Here is a 23,029-nt window from a genome sequence, read left to right as displayed (position 1 = left end):
GTCTCGCACACATATCTTAAGGACTGTGAATACAAAATCTAATTAACCCGAAACAGATCCTTCATATTGCTTGAAATCTCCTGTTCATTCCAAACTGTTATTGGTAGTAGATTTTGGTGCTCTGGATAATACAATTTTATTATTTTATTATTTTAATTCTTTAAATTTTAATATTAATTTATTTATTCGAGAGTTTTAAATTTTAACTTCCTCTTCTCCCAAATCATAAACCCTAACTGAATTCAAGTCCCTCAATTTCCTCAATAATTTCAACTCCCTCTTGTTCCACTTTGAATTCTGCGCCCGTTTCCGATGCCTCCATCTCACTGAGAATCTTCAGAGTCGTTTTCTAGCACAATGGTGTACTGCGGTCACTGTGCCAAAAACGTCGCCGGCGAGCGAATCGATGACGGTTACTTGTGAGTATCCTTCGTGCTTGCACAGTAATTCACGGAACTACACTTTTTCTTCTCTTGTTTTGTTTTAATTAGTTGTGTGCACTGTGTTATGCAAATTGAATTAAATTTGGGACTGCTTATATGTTTAGTTATGGTTATTGGATTGTGTAGAGAAAACCTCCGACGATAATTAAGAAATATTTTTTATTTATTTTTGGTTTTCAGATGTTGTGGAAGCTGTGGGAGGGTGTTGGAAGATTTCTATTTTGCTGAGGAGCCCTCCTTTGTTAAGAATGCCGCAGGACAGGTAATGGATGAAGTTTGTCAAGCTGGCTAGGGTGGTGTTTTGGGGGTAGAGGACTTTAAGGTTTAAAACTTGAACATAAAAATGGCGATTTCGTGATATGAATGAGATGCGAGATAAACTTGAGCTACTTCTACCATGGATTGATGGTGATTATGGATTATTTGTGGTTTAAGTTTGATTGTGAGTGTGATTCATGAGAGAAAGGGAGAATAGATGGAACCCATTGTGGGGGTCCTGTATTTGCAGGCAGCATATTATCTTCTTTTCTCTCGCTGAACAATGACACTGTCATGCTCCTATAGTCCTATGTGCTTCTTTTGTCAATGGGAACAATGTAGAGGACATTACTGGGTCTGGTGGTTAAACTGAGGTTTCTGGGATATTCGTGACTTGTGAGAAAGACAAGTTTAATAGTGTTTTTGTTGGGAATTTTTATGCTTTATGGTCTATACTTTGTTTTTGTTAACAATTCTTTGGCTTCTAATATGGTTTTCTACTTTTCTTATTTGTGTCTTGTAGAGTAAATTAGCGGGCAATTATGTAAGAACAGTTCAACATGAGTTCTCTGCTGCACGTCAAAGGACTTTAGATAGAGGTATGTCTTTCTTGGGTCTCGTTACTGATTCCACACTCTGGATGTAACTGACGTGATTGTTTCCAAAATATTTTGTTGTTTAATATTAAGGGTTTAGTTAATGTCAGCACGTAGGACTGAGAATAAGCGACTAATAATAATAAAATTTTATTAGAAAGAGAAATATTTATTGTATTTTTATAATTTCAATACAATAATCGTGTATTTTTTTCATAAAAATTTTCTATTTGTGGATGCTTAGGGCTGAGGTTAACAAAACCCTAATATTAATTGTTTTTCTCGTTTAGCATAAGATACCTCACCTCATGTTTGGGAATTATTGGATTTTTACCGTGTTAGTTATAAATCTGTCAATTTCTGCAATTTTCTTCTGGTCATTCCTTATTCATTTCAAAGTCGTGGTCCAATAATATGTTACGATGTTTGATATTTATTCTACTTTACGTTAAGACAAAGAAAATAAAGTATTTTAAATTATGCTCACAACAGCCAATGCAATCAATTCGTGATAGTGTGCAGGAGGCTGGCCTTACCATAAATAATTTCATATATTTAGTTTTTTTTTTTTTTATATTCTTATCTGCCAGTTTTCTTTGGGTTCACAGCTTATGATGAAATGAAATATATAAGTTTTGGCCTTGGAGTGAATGACGAAAGTATGGCCGACCAAGCTTTGACTTTTTATAAAGTATGTCATTGTTTTCAACTTTGTGCACTTTAAATTTGCTTTCTTTTATTTATAAATTTGTGAGAATGATTTGTTTGATTTAATTAATCCTTGAGTTTCCTTATTGAAGATAGCGCTTGACCGAAATTTCACCCGTGGACGTAAATCAGAGCAAGTACAGGCTGCTTGTCTCTATATTGCATTCCGGTATGAGTTCTCTTTGGCATTGGTTTTGCATGAATCTTCATACATTTATCATTTTATTGTTCCCATGAGTAACTGCGTGATGTGAAAATTTTGAGGATCTCATGTTTAAAGCTGTTCAGATAATAATATATTCTTTATATGAACCCTAAACCAAATTTATTGTTTCTTGAATAGATAATAAACATCTTCTTTTGTCATTTGCTTACTTAAAATATTAAGCATGCCTGTCTGTTAGTAATGATTGGCTAGCCTGCAGGTGCAAAGCTGTGTATTTGTGTGGAACTGTATATAAGTTATTAGTGTATTTTTTGCGGTAGACTTAATCCATCTATTATATTGTGCTTACATATTTTATTTTTCTTGATTCATTAGATTAGACATAAATTAGGATGTGTGCACATATAGATGACATAGAAGTTGGAACATGAAAATCAAACATAGTTTAGTTCATTTGTTGATCTTGAATGAATTTTTGAGCTTTGGATCCAAGTTATGGGTGAATTTCCAACTGAGGTAGGGAAACTGTTGTTCAAAATTCTGAAACCATTTGACATATAGATAAAACTAGAGGATACTTTACTGTTTTAGGGAGCATTTGGAAGAGCTCTTACTGGGCTTATTTGGCTTTATGAAAATGGTTTACGACCCCTCTAAGTTCTTTTTAACTTATTTCAATAAGTTGCTTGGTAAAGCTTATTAGAATAAGTTTTTTTAGCTTATGCTAAAAAGTTTCATGGTCAAATTTATGAAATATATGTGATTAGAGCTTGTCGAATAAGTGTTTAATTAAGCTCTTTAGTCTAACACATCTTTGTTCTAGAGAAGAGAGGTGGGTCTTTAAACCTGTGAAGGATAGAAATAGGAACTATTATAGTCTGTGTATGCTTGTGGTTGAAGAGCAATATGAATTCAATGCAACATGTCTTTCTTCCTTTGACTTTTCATATGATTCTGATTGTATATTATCTATATTCTTTGTATTTTATTTTTTTGTGCTTAAAACAATTTTTTTCCCTTGCAGGCACAACAATAAGCCATACCTTCTTATTGATTTTTCAAATTATTTAAGGACAAACGTGTAAGTATGCTTTTATTTTGTTTAGTGTTGTCAAATGGTGACACTGGCAGAAAACGGTGGCAGTTTTTTGACAAACTGTCATACATATGGCATGTCATGATGGATTTTGAATGGAAGGCCATTATTTCCATGGTGGTTATGGCTGCCATGGCAGAAATTTTTAGAAATTGCTCTGCAAGAAAGAGAAAGGAACTAATCTTCTGATCCAACCTGGTCCAATGTGACCCAATAGCTTAAAACCCTAAAACTGCCATCTTTGAGCCTGCAGGTGTGTACTTGCTGTTGCTTTCTCATTGTAGCTTCTCTTCTCCCTCTCTTACCTTCACCACTTCTAGTCACCATCTCTGGCGAGACCCATTTTCTAGTGAATGGAATTTTTGGTTTTTTCCTCCTGCATTATGTTTTTCATCTTCCTTTTCTGCATCCCTCCTCCATTCTGTTTTTCATTCAGCTTTTTGTTTCAGCTTTCTGTCTCCTCTCACTCTGAGATTTCCTTAGTTTGTCTTAATTTTCCTCCTCCATTCCCTATCACTTGATCATTGATGGCTTTTTATTTTTTATTGAATTTATGTTACTATGTTATTTGGACTTATGCTATCTTGTTATTATTAGACATTTGATGGTTGTCTATCAATTAGGTTTCTTGATTTGACTTATGTTATAGTTTGTTTGTTTTTTATTACTGTTAAAAGAGATGAAAACATAAGAGCATTGTGGAATCTATGTGTCTCAACTGCACAATGGCTGGATATTTATAATTATAATAATAACATCAGCAATGATTACAAAATAATTACAGAATACATAGTTACTTAATTACCATAATTAAAAAGATACTAATTTTCCTAATTAACATATTTACACATATTTAACAAGTACATTCTGCATTTTCTTTTATATTTTTGTATATAGAATTTAGAGATTATATTATTTTATTATTGTTGCTATGCTTCTGCCTCTGCCATAGGTCACCATGGCATCCACTATAATTTTATGCCAGTGTTTTGGTTTTCTGCCATGACTTGCCACCTGCCATTGATAACATTACCATGTAGAAGAAAAGTGCGAGTAGTTTCAATAAGATGCCTATTTTCCCTTTCGGCAACCTTATTTTGTTGAGGAGTATGAGTACAAGAGGTTTGACAAAGTATTCCGTGGGAAGCCATAAACTGTTGAAAAGAATGAGACAAGTACTCTTAGCATTACTACTATGTAAAGTGTGTATAAAAATGCCAAATTGAACTTTTATTCATGGTAAAAGGTTTGAAAAATAGAAAACAGTTCAAAATGATTTTTCATTAAAAACCACGAGAATAATCATCAATATACATAACAAAATACCAAAAACTTAAAGTAAACATAGTACTACTAGGATCCCAAACATCTGAATAGACTAAACCAAAGGGAGCTGCGGTTCGATTATTTATACGAAAATGTTTACCTAACCAACATGACTCACTAAATAAGGTAGACAACTTAGAAAGACTCGGTACCAATTGTTGTAGTTTTTGAAGTTTTAGATGACCCAACTGAGCATGTAGAAGGAGAGGATAATCCACCATTAAACTAGTATGCATAGTGAGGCGAAGGTGATATTGTTAAAGTGATTCACATCCTGTACCAATCATCTACCTTGAACTTTGGTCTTGCTGGAAAACAAAGTTTTTAGGAAAAGAGACAACATAATCTAGCTACTAGTAAGATGACTAAGGTATAAAATATTTAAAGGAGACCCAGGGATAACATCTAAGACATTATCAATAGGTAAGGATGGAAAATGATGAAATAGTACCAATACCCTAAGATTGTGTTTGAAAACTGTTGGCCATAGTAGTAAAAGTTAAATAACCAAAGGTATAGAAAGAAGAAAAGAGAGATTTGTTATCAATGTAAATGATCAGTGACACTAAAATCAAGAATCCAGGGACTAGGAGATTACCCATGTGCGGATCAGAAGTAGTGGAACTAGAGGACTGACGATTCTTGTACCATTTGAGGAAATCAAAAAGGATAGTTGAAGGCGCTTGAGAAGCAAATGGCAAAGAGGCAGTCTGAAAAAGAGACAGTGGAGCAGCTTGTGCAACGTTAAGGGTCCAAGGACAACCATGGAGAGCAAAGCATGTGTCAGTGGCGACACTTGAGATGATCTTTATCTGATTTGCAGGAGCAGCCATAGTCACCACTTTGAGACATCAAAGTAGAGGGATCAATAGGGCAAGGAGCTACATTCGCATCAACAAGAGACTTAGGTGGTACACAGAGTAAGGTGGACCAAATAGAATTCATAGTGGGGATAGTGAGAGAGTCCAAAATCTGATCCTGAATCATAAAGTAATTAGTAAGTAGTCCACACAAGGCTAATAGCATAAAGAATGTCTTATGTTGCTTTAATTCCTATGTAGGGGTATCTGTGTGAGGCAAGAGTTCATTAAAGTCATGAAGAACACCACTAACTTTTTCCAAATATTTAGACGTTGTCCCATCAAGATGGCGAGGAGCAATGACCCCCATGAGATCTTAGCAAACTCCATAAAATTGCTAAGTGTTATTTGTATAGAGTTTCTTAGCTTGCACCCAAACTGACACACAAGTCTCATGAGAACCAAAAATCTACTGCATGAAAAGGATGAATGGCGGACTTGATAATATTGTAAAATGGGCATCAATCATACTCCATTTATTACGGTCAACAGTAGCAACAAATTCATCCTTGGTGGTAAGGTGGTCCTTGTAGCCTTGGCCCTTGAGCTAAAGTTTGGTGTTAGAGGCTTAAGAATCATAGTTGTGGCCATCTTTCTTCTCTATAGAGAGTGAGGGAGTGACATAGTTGGTGAAAATGGGTGCATTGGCTTTGGGAGGAGCGGAACTTGCCATGGGTGACAACAAAGAGAGAGAAACCATGAAATGGGGAGAGAGAAACTTGCAGCAGAACAACAAAAACAGAAAAACAACTTGTAAGAGGGTCGGTGTGAAAACTGAGGGCAGATTTGGAGTCAGTAGAGAGGTGATTCTGGTAGTCAAAGCGGTGACTGAATTGGCCACATGCACTGCCAGGCACAACGGCAACGGTGGCTGCAAAGAGAAAGATGCACAGGGCAGTGGTGGTGCATGCAGGCTTCGTTCACAATGGGGTCTCTTGGGATAGGTCAGTCTTGAGGGTGCGGTCTTGATGGTGTTTTTGGTTGCCGGAAAAAGTGGACAGTGACGTGGGTGGAGGGAAGACTATAAAGTCACCAATAGGCACTTGGCCCACCAGATATGCATGGATTTAGGATTACCTTTTCTCTAGGCTCTAGATACCGTGTTAAGATAGAAGAAAATGAAATAACATTGATGGAATCCATGTGTCTTACTAAACAAAGAGTTGAATATTTATGTTGATAATAATAATATCAACAATGATTGCAAAATAATTACAAAATTTATGATTATCTAATTATCATAATTACAAAGATGCTAATTTTCCTGATTAACATTTACACATATTTAACAGTTACATTCTGCATTTTTTTTTTATATTTTTGAATATAGTATATATAAATTATATTATTTTATTATGGCTGCCATGCTTCTGCCTTCATCATAGGTCACAATGGCATCCACCATAATTTTATGGCAATTTTTAGGTTTTCTGCCATGACCCACCATTTGCCATTGACAATATTTTTTGTTACTGGAGTCTTGACACGTGTGAAATATTTCTGCATATTTTGGGTTACTTTTACGTATCTCTTTTTTTTTATTTTACTGAATGTTACTTGTTCCTGTTGACTTTGTTGTGCAGTTACGTGCTAGGAGCAGTTTTCTTACAGCTTTGTGAAGTGTTAAGGCTTGGGGAGCACCCAATTGTTCAAAAGCCTATTGATCCTAGTCTTTTTATTCATAAATATACTAATAGTAAGTCTCATTTTTTTACCTCAGTTTGCTTAAGTGGATAACTAAAATGTTTGGTGTATAGGATTATCTCATTGCATTGCGATATAGGTTATTTGCAGAATACTAGAATGAATTTTCACTCTTCAGAAAATAAAACATTTTTATATTAGTCACAGCCATGGCTGTGCTGTGCAGATCCATGATTGAGAACTCACTGTTAATGATCATTCAACGTTGACATGCAAACTAAATGGGGAGAAAGGGAGAATACAGTTAATTTCTTGCAACTTGTCTGTGTTTCAATATCATCAAAAGAAAGTGATTTTTGTTGCCTTTTAATCTCTTAGCACTATTATATGACTGTTTAGTGGTTAGTATGATTAAACTGGAACTATAATTTATCTTATTGATACTGCTTTTGAAGACCCTGATTGTCACTTGAAAAAATTATTGATGTTGTGTTGTCAAGGTTTAGGAATCAGAGATATGACACAAGACACAAATAGGATACAAACATGGGGATAGGAGACGTTTTGAAAATCCTAGGATGTGACATGACTGTAATATAACATATAAATTAACATAAAATACGACAACCACCATAAAATTAACATAAATTAAAAAAATTGAATCACATTAGAGAATTTATATTTTAAAATGAGTATGAGTCTTTATGGACGTGAATTTCAAACCTCGTTTGGACGTTTGGTTTAAGGATTGCTTTTTTATTTAAAATTTCTATCTCATTGTCTTTCTTTGAGCCAGAAAAAATAATTAGATTGATGTCATGTAGATTTGATAAAGCATGGAGGGAGTAAGCTTGTCTCTGATACTGCACTGAGCATTGTTGCAAGCATGAAGCGTGACTGGATGCAGGTAACTTAATGTTGATCTGGCATTGGAATTCATTACTTGTTTTCTGTTTTGGATAAAAGAAAGCATTAATTTTGTATGTGAACTCTTGTATTATTGTGACAATATTGCATTGCTAATGTTTGAAAACAGACCGGGAGGAAACCCAGTGGATTATGTGGTGCAGCACTATACATATCTGCTCTTGCTCATGGTTTTAAGTGCTCTAAGCCAGATATTGTAAGTTATGATAACATTTTCTACTTTGTATGTGGCTAATAGGGTATTTTCTACAACCTATACAGTTCCTTACTTATTCATCATTGTTTAAGATAATCATTACTGAATAGATAATCTGGAAAACACAATGCTTTATCCATAGTTTATTTGAAGAAATTTTAAGCTCATATTGGTGTATGGTTGATAGCTGATACTTTCTCCTCTCCCTTCTTATCTATGTTCCCTTGTTATTATTACACTAATTTGTTTTTCTTTCCAATTTCTCATTCTAATTCTGTACTTTTTGGCATTAGTTCTGTCTGAGTCACGTGGAATTAGTGAACTAGAACTTTAGGATCAGTGCTATGCCCGTTTCAGACTTACACCATTTCATTTAATATTTAGTGAGATATAGCCATTTGTGGCATCACCTGCAATTGCGATAATTTCATATTACATATGCTATTGAAATCAGGTTCTTTTCTCCACAATATTTTGGGAAATTTAGAATTTTAAAATTTCTATTAGGTGACATGATTACTGGCTTAGATGATAGTGTGCCTGGCTGCTAATTTTTTAGAAGTTTTGTCCTGGAAAATGTGAACTCAAGCTTTAAGCTTGTTCAACTTGCTTATCACAGAAGCATACATGAGTTCTGAATTTTATTGTGTTATATGTGTGAATCATGTGGGGTTTGATGATCTCACAAGTCACAAGGAGCACAACTATAATTGTTTGTTTAGATATTAGATTGGTAGGTAGAAATAGAATATTTGCTTTTCTATGATCAGCTTGGACTTGTTGCTTTATGTCAATCTCATCTGGTGTGTGTAATTAATGTTGTGAAATTTAACAAGGCATAAGTGGATGTGAAACTTGCTTTTGTTGAGGTCAAATTCAGAAACAGCATGGTGCAAGAACCATATCAGTTGGGTCAGGTGTAACGCATTGAATTCCACCCCCCCCCCCCCCCCCCACCACCAAAGTGAATTGGTTTCTTGTACTTCTCTCTGGCCTCTTATTATATTTGTTCTTTTATCCAATTTCTGAAGTAGCATTGTATGGTTTATGCAGTTGCCTAATGTTTTCGAGAGGAGTGTTAGCAACCCACTCCCTTCGACACAGTTTAGAAATTGTAATATTATTTTTCAGAAAGCCTATGTAACTTAATAAAAAAATGACTAATCACAAAATATATTAAGAAGTGTATTCAAGAGTGTTATTGACATCTTTTGCGCACTAATAGATGATGTATAGGGCAGTTTACTTTGTACTGAAGCCTACTCTCTGTCACATTTTTTTTTTTGTTGCTTAAATAAGTAAATAGTCCCTACAAATATATCCTCTTTTGGAATTGGTCTTTATAAATTTTTTTTGTTGGAGTTAGTCCTCCAATTTTATTTTATTTCTTGAAAATAGTCCTTACTGTTAACTGAAAGCCATTAAGTGATGACTAAGCAAACAGTGTCCTATGTCATACTTGCAATGTAGAATACTTCTTTAGATGTAGCAAAGCTTAAGTAAGTAATTAATCCCTAAAAAATACGTCTTTTTGGAATTAGTCCCTATTAAATTTGTTTTGGTTTTAGTCTTTAAAATTTTAATTTTTTTAAAATAAACCTGTTGTTATTTCTTAATTTAGTAGCATTTTGTACCTAATCTTTTTCTTAGGAATACTTGATGAGTTAGTGTTATCTGAGGCCAAAATATCATTTTCTAACGAGAATTTTCAAGATGGTTAGAAGTTGTACTGTGTGAGGTAGGAATACTTACTTAAAGTTACTTTATTGTGTTACTTAGAGCCCATATTTCTATTTTTAGATAACGTAGAAGTTCTCATCCATTATGTGTGAGATAGGAAGACTTACTCTAATTATACTCAATTTTATCTTAAACAATAAGAATACAGACTTCGTTTTCATAACAATAAAAGCAGAAGAATTATGAAACTTTGAAATGTTGAATGTAATGATGGACTAAAACAAAAAGGTATAAAAAATTACCTTATTTAAAAGTTTACATGACTAAAAAAAAAAGAGGGACTTATTCCAAAAAAGTATATTTTTACAGGACTAAAACCAACACAAAAATTTAATAGGGATCCAAAAATATGTATTTTAGGGACTAATTACTTATTTAAGTTTTGTCACTTCTGAAACTAACATTCCATGCGAATGATGTGGAAAATCATTTTAGTCATCATTTAACTGTTCTCAGTTAAAAGTAAGGATTATTTTTAAAAAAATTGCTAGACTAAATCCAACAAATTTTTTTTATAAGGACTAATTCCAAAAAAAAGTATATTTGTAGGGACTATTTCCTTATTTAAGTTTTTTTTGCTGAAGTCTCATTTCACATGACTCTTATTTTGAAGAGTTACGCTTACATTTTCCATTCTCACATTACTTAAACACTAAACCAAGCCATCTTCACATGAATGAGGGTTCCTCTTCCTTCTCAATCCCGTAATCTTCTCCTCCAACTTTCTACTCCCGCACCTTCCTCTCAACATTTCAGCCAAATCTCTGGCAGTTCTCATTGCTATTGTCTTTCTGTTTTCCTATTTGTTTCTTAACATCGTCTCTCTCCCTTTTCTGTTCTTTCTAATCACATGCACCTATTATTAATTTTGTCAAGGGTGATTTATGTCTGTGTACCATATGCGTCTGTGATATACTTGTTAATTGCATATAATTTTCTTTCTTTTGAATTTTAATGTTGCATTCTGTTTCCATTTAAGCATCTTTGTTTTTGAAGAGAGAGAATGCTCATATTTGCAGTAACATATGGTGTTGATCGTCTCCATATACTAGTTACATATTTGTTGATGGATTTGTTTTTTCACTGAATAATATATTGCAATTTCAGTGATGTCACTCAGTATTCTAATTGCTTTTCTAGTTGATGTCCTCGATTTTCTTATATTAGGTGTCTCTTGATTTTCGAATTTGCTATGCAGCTTAGAATTGTTCATGTATGTGAAGCAACATTGACCAAACGATTGGTAGAATTTGAGAATACCGAGTCTTCTAGCCTGACAGTATGTTTCTGACTCCCTTTAATATCATGGTGTCTTTTTATATGTGCATTATCAAAGCTCTGCATCATGTTGTGAATTCTGATCTTTTTAAGTTTCATATGTTCAAGTTAAAATTCACTATCTTAGATTTGACAGTATACAGAATTTTTTTATCAATCTATGATGGTTACAGATTGATGAGTTGAATACGATGGCAAAAGAGCATGAAAAAAATCCAATTGTAATGCCAAATGGTGAATTCAGAGACTGTACTTCAAAAGATCTACTGTGTGAGCACAAGGATAATGGAGTGCCTTATTTTGCTCTTGGATTATGTGAAGCATGCTATAAGGATGTGAGTAATTTCTTTCTTGTAGGATACAACAACCAAGCCTTATCAAGTTATCCTATTAAGTGATGTCTAACTACATGGATCACACAACGCCATTGAACTTGGTCAAAAACCAAATTCTTTGAGATATTATTTATTGTTAGATTTCTTTGAATAATTTCTTCAGAAGTTCTTTTGGGACTCCCTCTACTCTTTTACCTAGGCATAACCCTCCTTCTTTATCTGTGCTTAGGATTGTCTATGGGACTATAGATGAGTTTTCTTTCTTATAGGATGTTTAGCATTTTTTAATCCACTGTTTATTTATAGCATTATTAAGCCTTTTTATACACAGTTTGATAAGCTCTCTGGAGGACTTGGTGGTGGTTTGGACCCTCCTGCATTCCAGCGTGCTGAGAGGGAAAGAATGAAAAAAACATCCGAGGAAATTGTCAATGAAACATGTGATGTAAGTGTTCGTTGACTAGGTCTTCTGTTAGTTTGCATTTCCTTATACAAGTATGCATGTTTTTTGTTTTTTTTTCAATTTTTAACTTTGTGCAATAAAAGATTCTGCATATTTTCTAGTGCTTGTAATGTAAACAAAGAAGCAAAACTATTTGCATTGATTATTTGATTTCAGTTAAGTTTCTAATTAAAATTGATATAATCTGGAAAGTCTAAGAAACAAATGAAGAACTAAATCCAGGCAATAAAATATCCATATAAGGATTTTCAAGAAATTCCTTTTTAATTCCCTTTAATTTTGAATTTCATCTTGGAGTTGAAAAGAAAATTTATGCCCACAAACTCTGGAGACAAACAGGCTGGTGCCAAACATTTTACTAATGATCAGATTCGTAGATGTTCTAGTTTTTGCTGGATGCATCCAGCAAGAGTATCAGATGCCTTAGAAATGTGCCATTTGATAAAATAAGAAATTTTCTACTGCATGCATCTTCACAGACAGACTAATCATTACCATGATAATTTAACCCTTCATTAACTCATCTCCTACAAGAATACTCCTGAGATTAGAAGGCTTTACAAAAATGTTGCCAATTCTTTAACATTCAGATACCATTTATCCTTCTTGAAACCATCCTTTCTCAAGCCAATGAAGCCATATATATGGGCATCTGAAATTAATTCCAGACAATTGTGTCATCTCTTCCATACAACATTTTGCATTTGTGCTGATAAAGAAACTTTTAAAAGAGCCATAAACTAGCCTAACTTTGAATTCTTTTTTCCTTTACTGATTCTTTTGGTTAGTCGGAAGCATCAAATGGCCTGTTTGAAAGACACAGAGAAGATTTGCCTGCTGATGTGCCAGAATGTATTGGTGGGTGCTCAAATTTCTTTCGCAATATAGGGTGCTAGATTCATCTGTTTACAGTTATTCATTCCTAATTTGCTTAAGAATGCTTTTAGGGGCTGATGTTGAGCACAGGGCCACTAAAGATGGTGAATATGATGAGTCGTATAATGAAGAAGAATCAGAAAATTTCTCTGATATCGATGATCAAGAGGTTGATGGGTATCTTCACAATGAGGAGGAGAAGCATTTCAAGAAGATAATATGGGAAAAAGTAAACCGAGAGTATCTAGAGGTACAGTGAAATTTGTTACTATTTTCGTGTTTTAATAGTGCTAGATAAAGTCGGTTAGATTTTTTTTCCTATCATGATTTAAAATTCAAGCTCAGAAGTGAGTGCTTGTTGCATATACTTTTGTTTCCCCCTGTTTTGCTTTTTAATTTTAGGCTTATTGGGAAAATAACTGTGCAGTGAATCTCACTCAAGCTTTGCCTTTCCTTTCAGGAGCAAGCAGCCAAGGAAGCTGCAGCTGCAGCTGCTAAGAAAGCTTTTGAGGCAAATTTTGAAAATTGTTCGGAGGATTTACTAGCAGCTAGAGAGCTTGCGGCATCCGCAGCTGCAGCTGTGGCAAAATCCAGAAAGGTACTTCTTAAATGTTTAGTTGGATTCTCTGTGTGTGAAATTATATCACAAGTAACTTAATGGTCCAAGTGTTTCAAGTCTTTATGGAATCAATGGGTAGTTATTATAAATTTATGAGTAGTGCTAGAATGTTGCTCATTGTACTATAACATGGGTATTAGTTTGGAATGAGTGGTTATGAAATATGAATTGGGACTATCAAGGCTAGTAGATGCAGAAAGTGGTCATGACAACTGAAAAATCAGTTTGTCTAAGCTTGAATCCAATGAAATAGGGTCACTGCTATGGTGGTACATTGTAAAAGACATCTGTATTGATTATAAGGGTAAATTTTTCAATCAGGCATCCATGATAAATTGATGCTTTCCAATGTTGGTCTGCGTTTACAATTGAAGGTTTGCAACTGTAGTGTTTCTGAGGCAAGGTTGTCTTTGTATCAGTACTGGTGTGAAGAAAGAGTTGTTACTAGTTATTTAGAAGATGCAAGGTTTGATGTATGGGTAACTTGGTTTTTAATTGTTTCTTTAGTTGACAATTAAGTGAAAAACATTTTGAATATCAAAACTGATCAAATTATCGAAATATGACGGAATCTGCTGCCTGACATTTTATAGTATTACTATGTGTGTTTAAACTACTGGATAATGAAATGGAAGCCTGGAATTTGTGGGAAAATTTGAAGGAGTTAGGAAGTTGATGAATTGAATTCAAATTTTATTGACAGTATTCCTTGATGTAAATTTCAAAAGGTGTGCTTTGGTAGAGTTGGTCCAATAGTTATGCATGGTTTATTTTCTATATAGTATTATTAATGCTGCAGAAACTACTGCAAAACTTACAACCTTGTGATCCTTTTGGTTTGTTATACACTGCTGCAGGAAATGAAACAGAGACGTGCTCATGAGGCAAAAAATTCAGGGCCTGCTCAATCTGCTGCAGAGGCCACTCTCCAAATGTTGAGAACAAAGGTAAGTTTTTCAACAACAAACATGCATTTTCTTTAGATATTGTTGCAGTCTATATTACAATATGTTGTGTGTATTTTGTTTGGTTTTATTTATTATTTAGATTCCTTGTTTCCTTATTTAGGATATTTCAACATTAATGTATGTAAGTCTATATATTAACTTTATGTGCAGTCTTTTGAATCAATGAGTAAAGTTATTGTTCCCACTATTTTCAAGCTTGTATTAGAGCTCTAGATTTGGGAAACTCTGCTTCTGTGGAAACGAAAAAAACCCTAACATCTTCCTCGTTTTTCTTCCACCTTTTCCTTTGTGATCTGTCATCTCCTTACTTACATATTTGATAGGAATTGGAAAAACAGAACTCTGAGTTTTATTGAGTTGAAGATAGCTCAAGCAATTATAATCCTACATTATGGGCAAAACATGTGGACCCATACACGCGGGGAGATAAAGGATGCAAAGACTGTTTAGGAAATAGGATAGTGTGTGGTACCTTATTATTAAGAATAGAAGGCAACCAATTCATTAGGTAACACTCTACTATGTAAGAGTAGAGTTCAAGTAGTATCAATAAAGTGTCTATTTTTCCTTTTAATAACCTCATTTTGTTGAGGAGTATGAGCACAAGAAATTTGATGAAGTATGTCACTGGATGCCATGAAATTTTGAAAAGAATGTGACAAGTAGTCCTTAGTGTTATCTCTATGTAAAGTGAGAATGGAAAGACTAAATTGAACTTCAATTTCATGAAAAAAAAACTTTGAAAAATAGAAAATTCAGAACAATCTTTGATTAAAAACAACCATATACAACAGAAATAATCATCAATAAAGGTGACAAAATACCAAAAAAAGTAAAGACAGAACAACTAGAACCCCAAACATCAGAATAAACCAAATTAGCTTATTTTCACGACTCAGAAATGAACTACAGACATGTTTTATTAGTTGACATGACTCATAAGAAAGTGTAGATAACTGAGAGACTAGGAACCAATAGTTGTAATTTCTGAAGACTGGGATGACCCAACCTAGCATCCAAAAGAAGAGGTGAATCCACCACTGAACCAGCATGAGTGATGGGTTGAAGTTGATAAAATCCATATGACTCACAATCGATGGGGCGAGTCTGGTGTTGGTGAGAAGCCAGTTAGAAAACATGCCAGAAAAGTCACGGGTGGTGAACAAAGCTGGCCGGTGGAGGTGGCTGCTGGAAAAAAACCAGAAACCGAAGACACTCATGGTTTCTAAAAATAAACCGACACCTATGAGCAGTGGGCTCACAAGGAAAGCACATTTAGGATTACCTCCTTATTAGGCTCTTGATACCACGTTAAGATGAGAGAAAACAACAAAACATGTGATAAATTTTGTGTGTTTCAACTGAAACACAAGCTGTGTATTTATATTAACAACGGTAATCACAATCATAGCTACATAATCAGGAACAAATATACAATTATCTAATTACTATAATTATACAGATACTATTTTCCTAAATAGCATATTTACATATATTTAACAGACAATTTGACTCCAAAGTAAGTTATTGACCATGTGGAGGGTATGAGTGATTATTGGCAGTGTTTACTTGAGGAGCATTCAGGGCATATGCTTGTAGGAGGTCCCATGCAACTTACAAGTGATACTGAATGTGATCTTTATGACTTAGGGTATTGTGACATCATGGATTACCTGTAGGCCAAGGTTCTCAAAAGTCAAAAGTATGGTGCTAGTATCAAAGATGTGGATTCATGACTGGCTGGATTGTCATTGGGCAGATGACTACCTGGTGGAGCAGGCAACTAGGCCTGCTACAGCTGGTCATCTGCTGGATCCACACAACTTGGCTCTGCCACTGTTTGGCCAGGACCTTGTATCAATCCAGAACAGATGGGTAGAAAGGAAGTCAAAAGGTAAGCTGTTGTAAGAAGATCCAAAGATTGAAACAGAAAACGCAAACTGAAGTAAATTTTGGAATAAAAGAGGAAAATGGAGCTAGTGTGGTCTTTTAGTTTTGCTCTCTGAGGTCCATTTGGACAATAGGATTATAATTTGGAATTTGAATTTATCCTTTTCTGACAAAGTCACGATTAAGAATTTTGATTTGTAGGGTTGCACAAATAAAAAATTGAGATATAGAATCACAATTCTGAATTGATTTGGAGTCTATTGGCCAACACTAGAAATGGGGTGATTAGAGAATGCTGTCAGTGACAGTGGTTGGAGTAAAATGGATGCGGTAGAGGGTACTGGTATTGGTTGTCAATAGACGGAGGGTACAAGGTGGTTCACGAACATTAGTGGTAATATTGGTAGGAGGATGTTGGCTGCAGTTAGAGAATGCCTATGCTAATGATGATTAGAGGCTACTGGTGGCAACGGAGGTTGGCAGATGGCAGTATTGACAATGATCCGTGGATGTTGTCAGAAAGTGTGGCCAAACAATGCCAATAAAAACAGTGGTCAGAAGCCTTTCAGGCAGGCACAATGGTTGCTAAAGTTTGCCAATGGCAATGGTTTTTTGTGGGAATGACAGAGATAATGAACAATAAGAAGTATTAATTTTTAGTTTTATCTTTGCTGGAATTGTAATTCTTAGGGTCCAGGCTGATAATTCAATATAATATAACCTACTTAATTTTTCAATTCCATGAACTTGGAATTTCAATTCTAATGTATAATACACCAAACTTGTGTGCACTATGCACTCGGGTTTTAGGCTTCTTCTTTGTTGCCTGCTTTTTGGATGGGGAGGAGGTAGGTAGCATCCACAAATTCTCTATGATTTATGTTTAATTATGTACGCTCTGCTTTAGCTGTCAAGTCCTTGAACAATATATGATTCATGTTAGTTATTTTACGTTCTGAAATTGTTTTTATATTGCTAATGATACTTGTTTAATTGTATTATTTGCAGAGGCTCAGCTCCAAAGTCAATTATGATCGCCTGGGTGAATTATTTAATGAACCGGTAATTCACTCTTGAACTGTTTTGCTTTTTATTACATGTAATATTGTATAGACTCTGATACAGTTAATCACGAAAGAAAAAGCAAATAACAAATAATATTTGAAATGTATCTCTCTTGAACTGAAATGTCCATTATTTAAATATGGTCATTTTTTGGATATCAATTGTTAAAGATACTTAAAAGTTAAAGCAGATCAACAATCTTATTGCTATGACTCTGTTTCTTGTGTGTTGAAAGTTTCAACGACATTACAACCCTAAAGGAGGATGCTTTGCACCTTTGCATATTCATGTCTACTTGGTTAATCTATTTGTTTTCCCCTTTTTCTTTCTTTTTTTATTTGTTGGATAAAGGAAATGTTAATTCTTTTTTTCTTTCACCTCTTTGGATAAATTTTGGAAGTTGTGCGCTGAAACTTGTTACGATTATATGCACTCAGCAATATATGGTGGTAAATAGGTTTTAAGAGATTTCTAAGTTGCTACAGCTATTGCATGATTTTGCTTTATGTGACCCTGAGTTCTCTTTCTTGCTTTATTGCATAATTTAACATTTCTTTTGTACAATCACTAGTTAGTTGTAGCTCCTTGCTCCAAATGTTTAAAACAAAAACTTGCAAAGATGTTTTCTGACAATTATCCTGTATTATTCTTTAAATCAAGACTTTGGAAATTACTTCCTTTTCATCTATTTAAATGTTCTTCCAATATTATCCTACACAGGCAGATGTGAATAATTTCAAGAAACCGAAGAAAGTACAATTTGATCTACCCCTTGGTGATACCAATTTACAGTCCAAGGTTGAGGACAAAAATGATGATGAGAAGGGATTAGTGGATGAATTTGAAGATGAAGGTGAAGGTGATATGGGGGAGATGTATGAAAATGCGTGGAATACTGAAAATATGAATGGAAACTATTTCCCTGAGGATCATGGTTACAATTATAATGATGATGATTACTGATAAGTTGCTAGTTGCTCTTTCTGCTTCAATTATCTGATTTTGCAATCCATATTCAACACCACTGGCATCAGGGTAACCAGAGATTGTCAGATTCAGAAATCTTTGGATGCCCAGATGCGAACATTTAAACAGTTAAAATTGAGTATTTTTCCTAGGTCGTGCGTCTAAAATATTTCTGACGCAATTCTTCCTAATCAAGTATTACTTTACAGTTTTTAAAACCCAGTGGAATTATAGAAGGAACCAGAAATCTTACACTTCATATTAATTTTGACATTTTTATCTAGTTATAAAAGAAGTGAAAATATTTACTAACATAAAGGTTTGTTCCCAAAATATATTTCCACTACATTTACATTCACGATTGTGGTTAAATAAAGTAAAAGAGAAAATTTTTACTTCAGAAAATTTGAATAAAATTTTAAGTATTTCGATTGCTATTTGTTTCCAATAGAAGCACAATATTATGCATTATTTTTTGGTTATATTCTTTTTTTAAAGTTTTTGTAGTTGATGTGATAAAAATATATAATATATGGTTTGGTTTTAGATAAAAAAAACATTACTTGTACCAAAGGAATTTTAAAAAATTCCACTCCTTCATATTATGTGAACCAATGTAGTTCAGTATATTAGCTACACTAGAATTAGATAGATTTGGTTTAGGTCTTGGGTCAATAAGTTTTAAATACAATACGAATGGGCTCTTTTTTTTTTTTTTTTTTTAATCAACAGAAATAGTTGAAAAATAAAGAATAGTGATCTTGACGATAGAACTCTAGTGTTTTTTTTTTTTTTTCCAGGTCATGCTTTATTCGAGATCTTTATTTGAATGGATTAGTGAGAACATATTAATATTAGTATTTTACTGTCATTGAATTGGATTTGGTGAAAAGAACAAATTTAGAATTAGAACGAGTATGAATCAGTTGGGATTAATTCAAAAAACTTCAAAATGAAGCAAATTAAGAATACTAAAAGTTGGACCGTTTTTTCTCGCATGACCCGTTAGTATTGTATAACCTTAACTTGGTGCATATATATAGTACATAATTATTATTATTGCATGACTCACAATCTTTCCTGACGACTCAATGCACAAGTATCTTTCATACTACTTGATAACAGTTCCACCAAACGATTTCTACACATTGCAAGAATGAGAAATGACATTAGTATTACTCTCTGTATAAGAATTACAGTTTAATACACATGTAAAAATATATATCAAAATAACATCATCTCAATCAACAACTTTTCACTTGATTCGATGCATTGCTTCTTATACTTTCTCACAACCTTCTTGCATTTCGACATCTTTCTTTTCATTGCTCCTTAGTGCATTGTTATATTGCTTCACAAATTGTTGTAAGCTTGTCTTTGAGTTCAGATATCCATCAGAAAAGGCGTGAATGCTTTCACTTCTTTGTATAGTAGATAATCCTGCCCAGAAATTTTGTTTTAAAAAGATTGGAACTCATCTATGGCGTTCATTGAACAGTCCACGCAACCATTCATTTTTTTCAACATCATACTTCTTCAAGAAAGAATACCATTTCAATTCAAAATCATCCTTCGTTAGAGTATTATAAACAACATTTTTCATTGCTGATTTAATTTGTTTATACGCAGCATATCCCTTAAGTTTTTCAGGGATTTTTTTCATGATATGTCAAACTCCATTTGTGTCGAGTATCGGGCAAAACTATTGTAATAACATTTTGCATAGCCTTGCATTGGTCAGTCACAATCCCATTTGATGGCTTCCTAGACATACATCTTACCTAACAATTGAAAAGTCAAACAAATGTTTTAATATCTTCTGTTGATATTAAGCTACAACCAAGTAAAACTGATTTACCATGGTGATTTACACCAACAAAAGTAGCAAACGACATGTCATACTTGTTTGTTAGGTAGGTTGTATCAAAGCTAACAATATCTCCAAAAGATTCATATGCAGCTCGACTTCTAGCATCTGTCCAAAATATATTTCTGATGCGAAACTTCTCATCAACATCAATATCATACTAGAATTGACTATTTTGTTCCTTCATCCTATAAAAATAATCCACCAAAGCTTTGGAGTTTGCTTCCTTTGCAATTAAACGTCTTTCCTTGTTAATATAGTTTCTGACATCTTTTTCTACAAATGGCAAATTATCATGTCCACCAACATCATGAACAAGGGTTTGAAAAGTCTTGTTTATCCTCACCCCTGCCTCACTATGTAATTCAAGAGTTCTTCTCACATGCATGCTAATATTCTTATTTTTTTAAAACATTCTTGCTTTCGAAGGACTCACTCTATAGGAATGATTAAGAACAACTGTTTTTATAGACCACTTTCCAGATCACCCTTTCTTTGCTATAATCTTTGCTTCACATTTGACAGCTACACTGGGAAGTATCTTCAAAGTTGTTGCTACACTGGGAAGTATCTTCAAAGTTATTGCTACCTTTGAACAACTTTTTCCTTCTCGTATAGATGCACGAATCAAATAATTCAACTTTCCATCTGACCCCTTTTTTTGAATTTCTAATCTTCCATCCAAAACCCACTTTAGTTGAATAGTTCTTGTAAAATGCTTTAATAATTTTAACATCATCAAACTCCATTCCAATAGTTGGCTCAACATTGTCAGAGTTATCACAGCTATCATCCATACTACCAACCTCACTAACGGCTTCAATAACATTTTGCTTGTCATGCATCTGTGATTCCTCTTCAATAAACCTTTACACCTCCATATGCTTTAAACGTTCAATCTACCACCTGCAAAAAACATACAATATAGAAAAAAAAATTAAACTTTTATAAAACAGAGGGTGTTGTGCATGAGCTTAAAGAAGACTGACTTACCAAAAACTATTCAGTTTAAATGCAAGAGGCTGGGTGTCAAATTTGTAATGTACTAGCTTTGATAGGACTCATGTATCCATGAGATTAAAAGTAGGAGAGCAGAACTCACACAGAGTAATCCACAGGCTAGCACGAAAGTAACGTGAAGAAGAAGTCACATGAAGAAGATCTACTTTTAACAGAAAAAGAACATGGCAAGAGTGAAGAACAACTTTATTTTTCTCGTGTAGACGTGAGAGGAGAAGTGGAGAGCAGAAGTCACACAGCCAAATATACAGCCTAGCTCGAAAGTAACGTGAAGAAGAAGTTACTTGAAGAACATGTAGTTTGACTAGAGGAAGGAGATGGCGGGAGTGAAGGAAAACTTTTTTTTTATAAGGTTACGAGGTTTGGTAACCTGTGCGCGTGTGTAGGATAAGTTTGGTGCAATCTAATACTTGATTTCTTTTCCTATATGGTGTCATGTACAAACATCTAAAACGGGTGTCTAAATAGCATTACTCATTTAGAATTAGAACGAGTGTGAATCGGTCGAATTTATTTCAAAAACTTCAAAATGAAGCAAATTGAGAATACTAAAAGTTGGACCATTTTTTACTGCATGACCCCTCAGTAGCAAATAACTGGAGTCAGTTAATCAGGTTTGATGGAGATGTGTTCAAATTTATGATCTCCCATGCAAAAACAAATAAGCAAGAATGAGAATGGGGAGGAGAGAGAAATCTAAGAACAAAAAAGAAAACACTTAGCAGCAACATTACAACAATAATGTACAATGGGTAGGGATGACACTTAATAGTCTCTTACGTATAAAAAATATAAGATAAATTTGAAATATGTTAACTACACTATTTAATAAAAATATAAATATTTTTTTTTAGTTTTAGTGATTTAGTCTTTCATTTATAGAAATTAAAAAAATTGTACAATTTTAGTAAAAATTATTATTATTACATTGTTATTATTATTACACTCCAAATTTTTTTACCTTTTACACACTCTAATTTTGTACTTTTTGGCATTAGTTCTATCCGGGTCATGATAGAATTAGTGAACTAGAATTTCAGGATTAAAGCTATGCTACCTGTTTTAGAAGAGTAAATTCAACTTATGTCACTTCATTGAATATTTAATGGAATGTGACCATCCCTATGTTTATAAAATAGAAGTTGACGAATATCTATGGACTTCTTATACATTTATGACTCTTGTAAGCTCTTTTCAACTAATTTCAATAAGTTTGGTGATATAACTTATTAAATTGATATTTAATCAATTTCTTTGTTAAATTTATAAAAATTTCATTATTTAAAAATAGTTTATTAAATAAAATATTTAAATAAGTTATATATTTTAGTACACCCTTAATTAACAATGGTTGCATCCCTATACTTTGTTCAACTGACGAATGCTTTTCTTTTGCCTTTTTTTTTTTACCCTCTAAATCGAATTGTTTCCAATTGTTTTTGTACTTCTCTCCGTAGCCTTTAATGATTTTTTTTTTCTTTTATCCAATTTTTGAAGTAGCATTGTAAGGCTTATGTAGTCACCAAATGTGTTAGAAAAGAATATTAAATATTTCCTTCAACATAGTTTTAAAAAGTAGTATATTTTTTAAAAGTGTATTCAAAAGTGTTATTAGCAATGTTGTGATAACAGACTAGACTAGCCAATTCAATTGGAACCAACTTGATGGTTGGTACAAAATACTCATTACATTAGCTAGCTTCAAAACCAATCCAAGACAGG

General features: G+C 33.6%; 1 protein-coding gene across 5 annotated transcripts; it reads left to right on the top strand.

Annotated features, from left to right (window-relative positions):
- Nucleotides 1–18,631, top strand: LOC113863835 (transcription factor IIIB 90 kDa subunit). Of its 5 annotated transcripts, XM_027497573.1 has the most exons (19): nt 218–419; nt 624–705; nt 1,225–1,300; nt 1,906–1,988; nt 2,098–2,174; nt 3,196–3,252; nt 7,037–7,149; nt 7,922–8,004; nt 8,134–8,220; nt 11,159–11,239; nt 11,412–11,573; nt 11,905–12,018; nt 12,825–12,894; nt 12,984–13,162; nt 13,373–13,378; nt 13,487–13,510; nt 14,389–14,478; nt 17,398–17,451; nt 18,175–18,574. In XM_027497573.1, the coding sequence occupies exons 1-19, from the start codon at nt 358–360 to the stop codon at nt 18,415–18,417; spliced, it is 1,743 nt and encodes a 580-aa protein (XP_027353374.1). In that variant the 5' UTR covers nt 218–357; the 3' UTR covers nt 18,418–18,574. The 5 variants fall into 5 exon arrangements, with proteins under 5 accessions (XP_027353373.1, XP_027353374.1, XP_027353377.1 ...); XM_027497572.1 differs by having other exon boundaries at nt 1–419; nt 13,373–13,510; nt 18,175–18,631; XM_027497576.1 differs by having other exon boundaries at nt 13,373–13,510; nt 17,398–17,431; nt 18,175–18,314.
- Nucleotides 18,632–23,029: the final 4,398 nt, after the last annotated feature.

Source organism: Abrus precatorius, unplaced genomic scaffold (genome assembly GCF_003935025.1).
Source record: "Abrus precatorius isolate BTA unplaced genomic scaffold, Abrus_2018 Scaffold3, whole genome shotgun sequence".
Classification (NCBI taxonomy): Eukaryota; Viridiplantae; Streptophyta; class Magnoliopsida; order Fabales; family Fabaceae; genus Abrus; species Abrus precatorius.
This window is presented reverse-complemented; position numbering and strand designations above follow the sequence as displayed.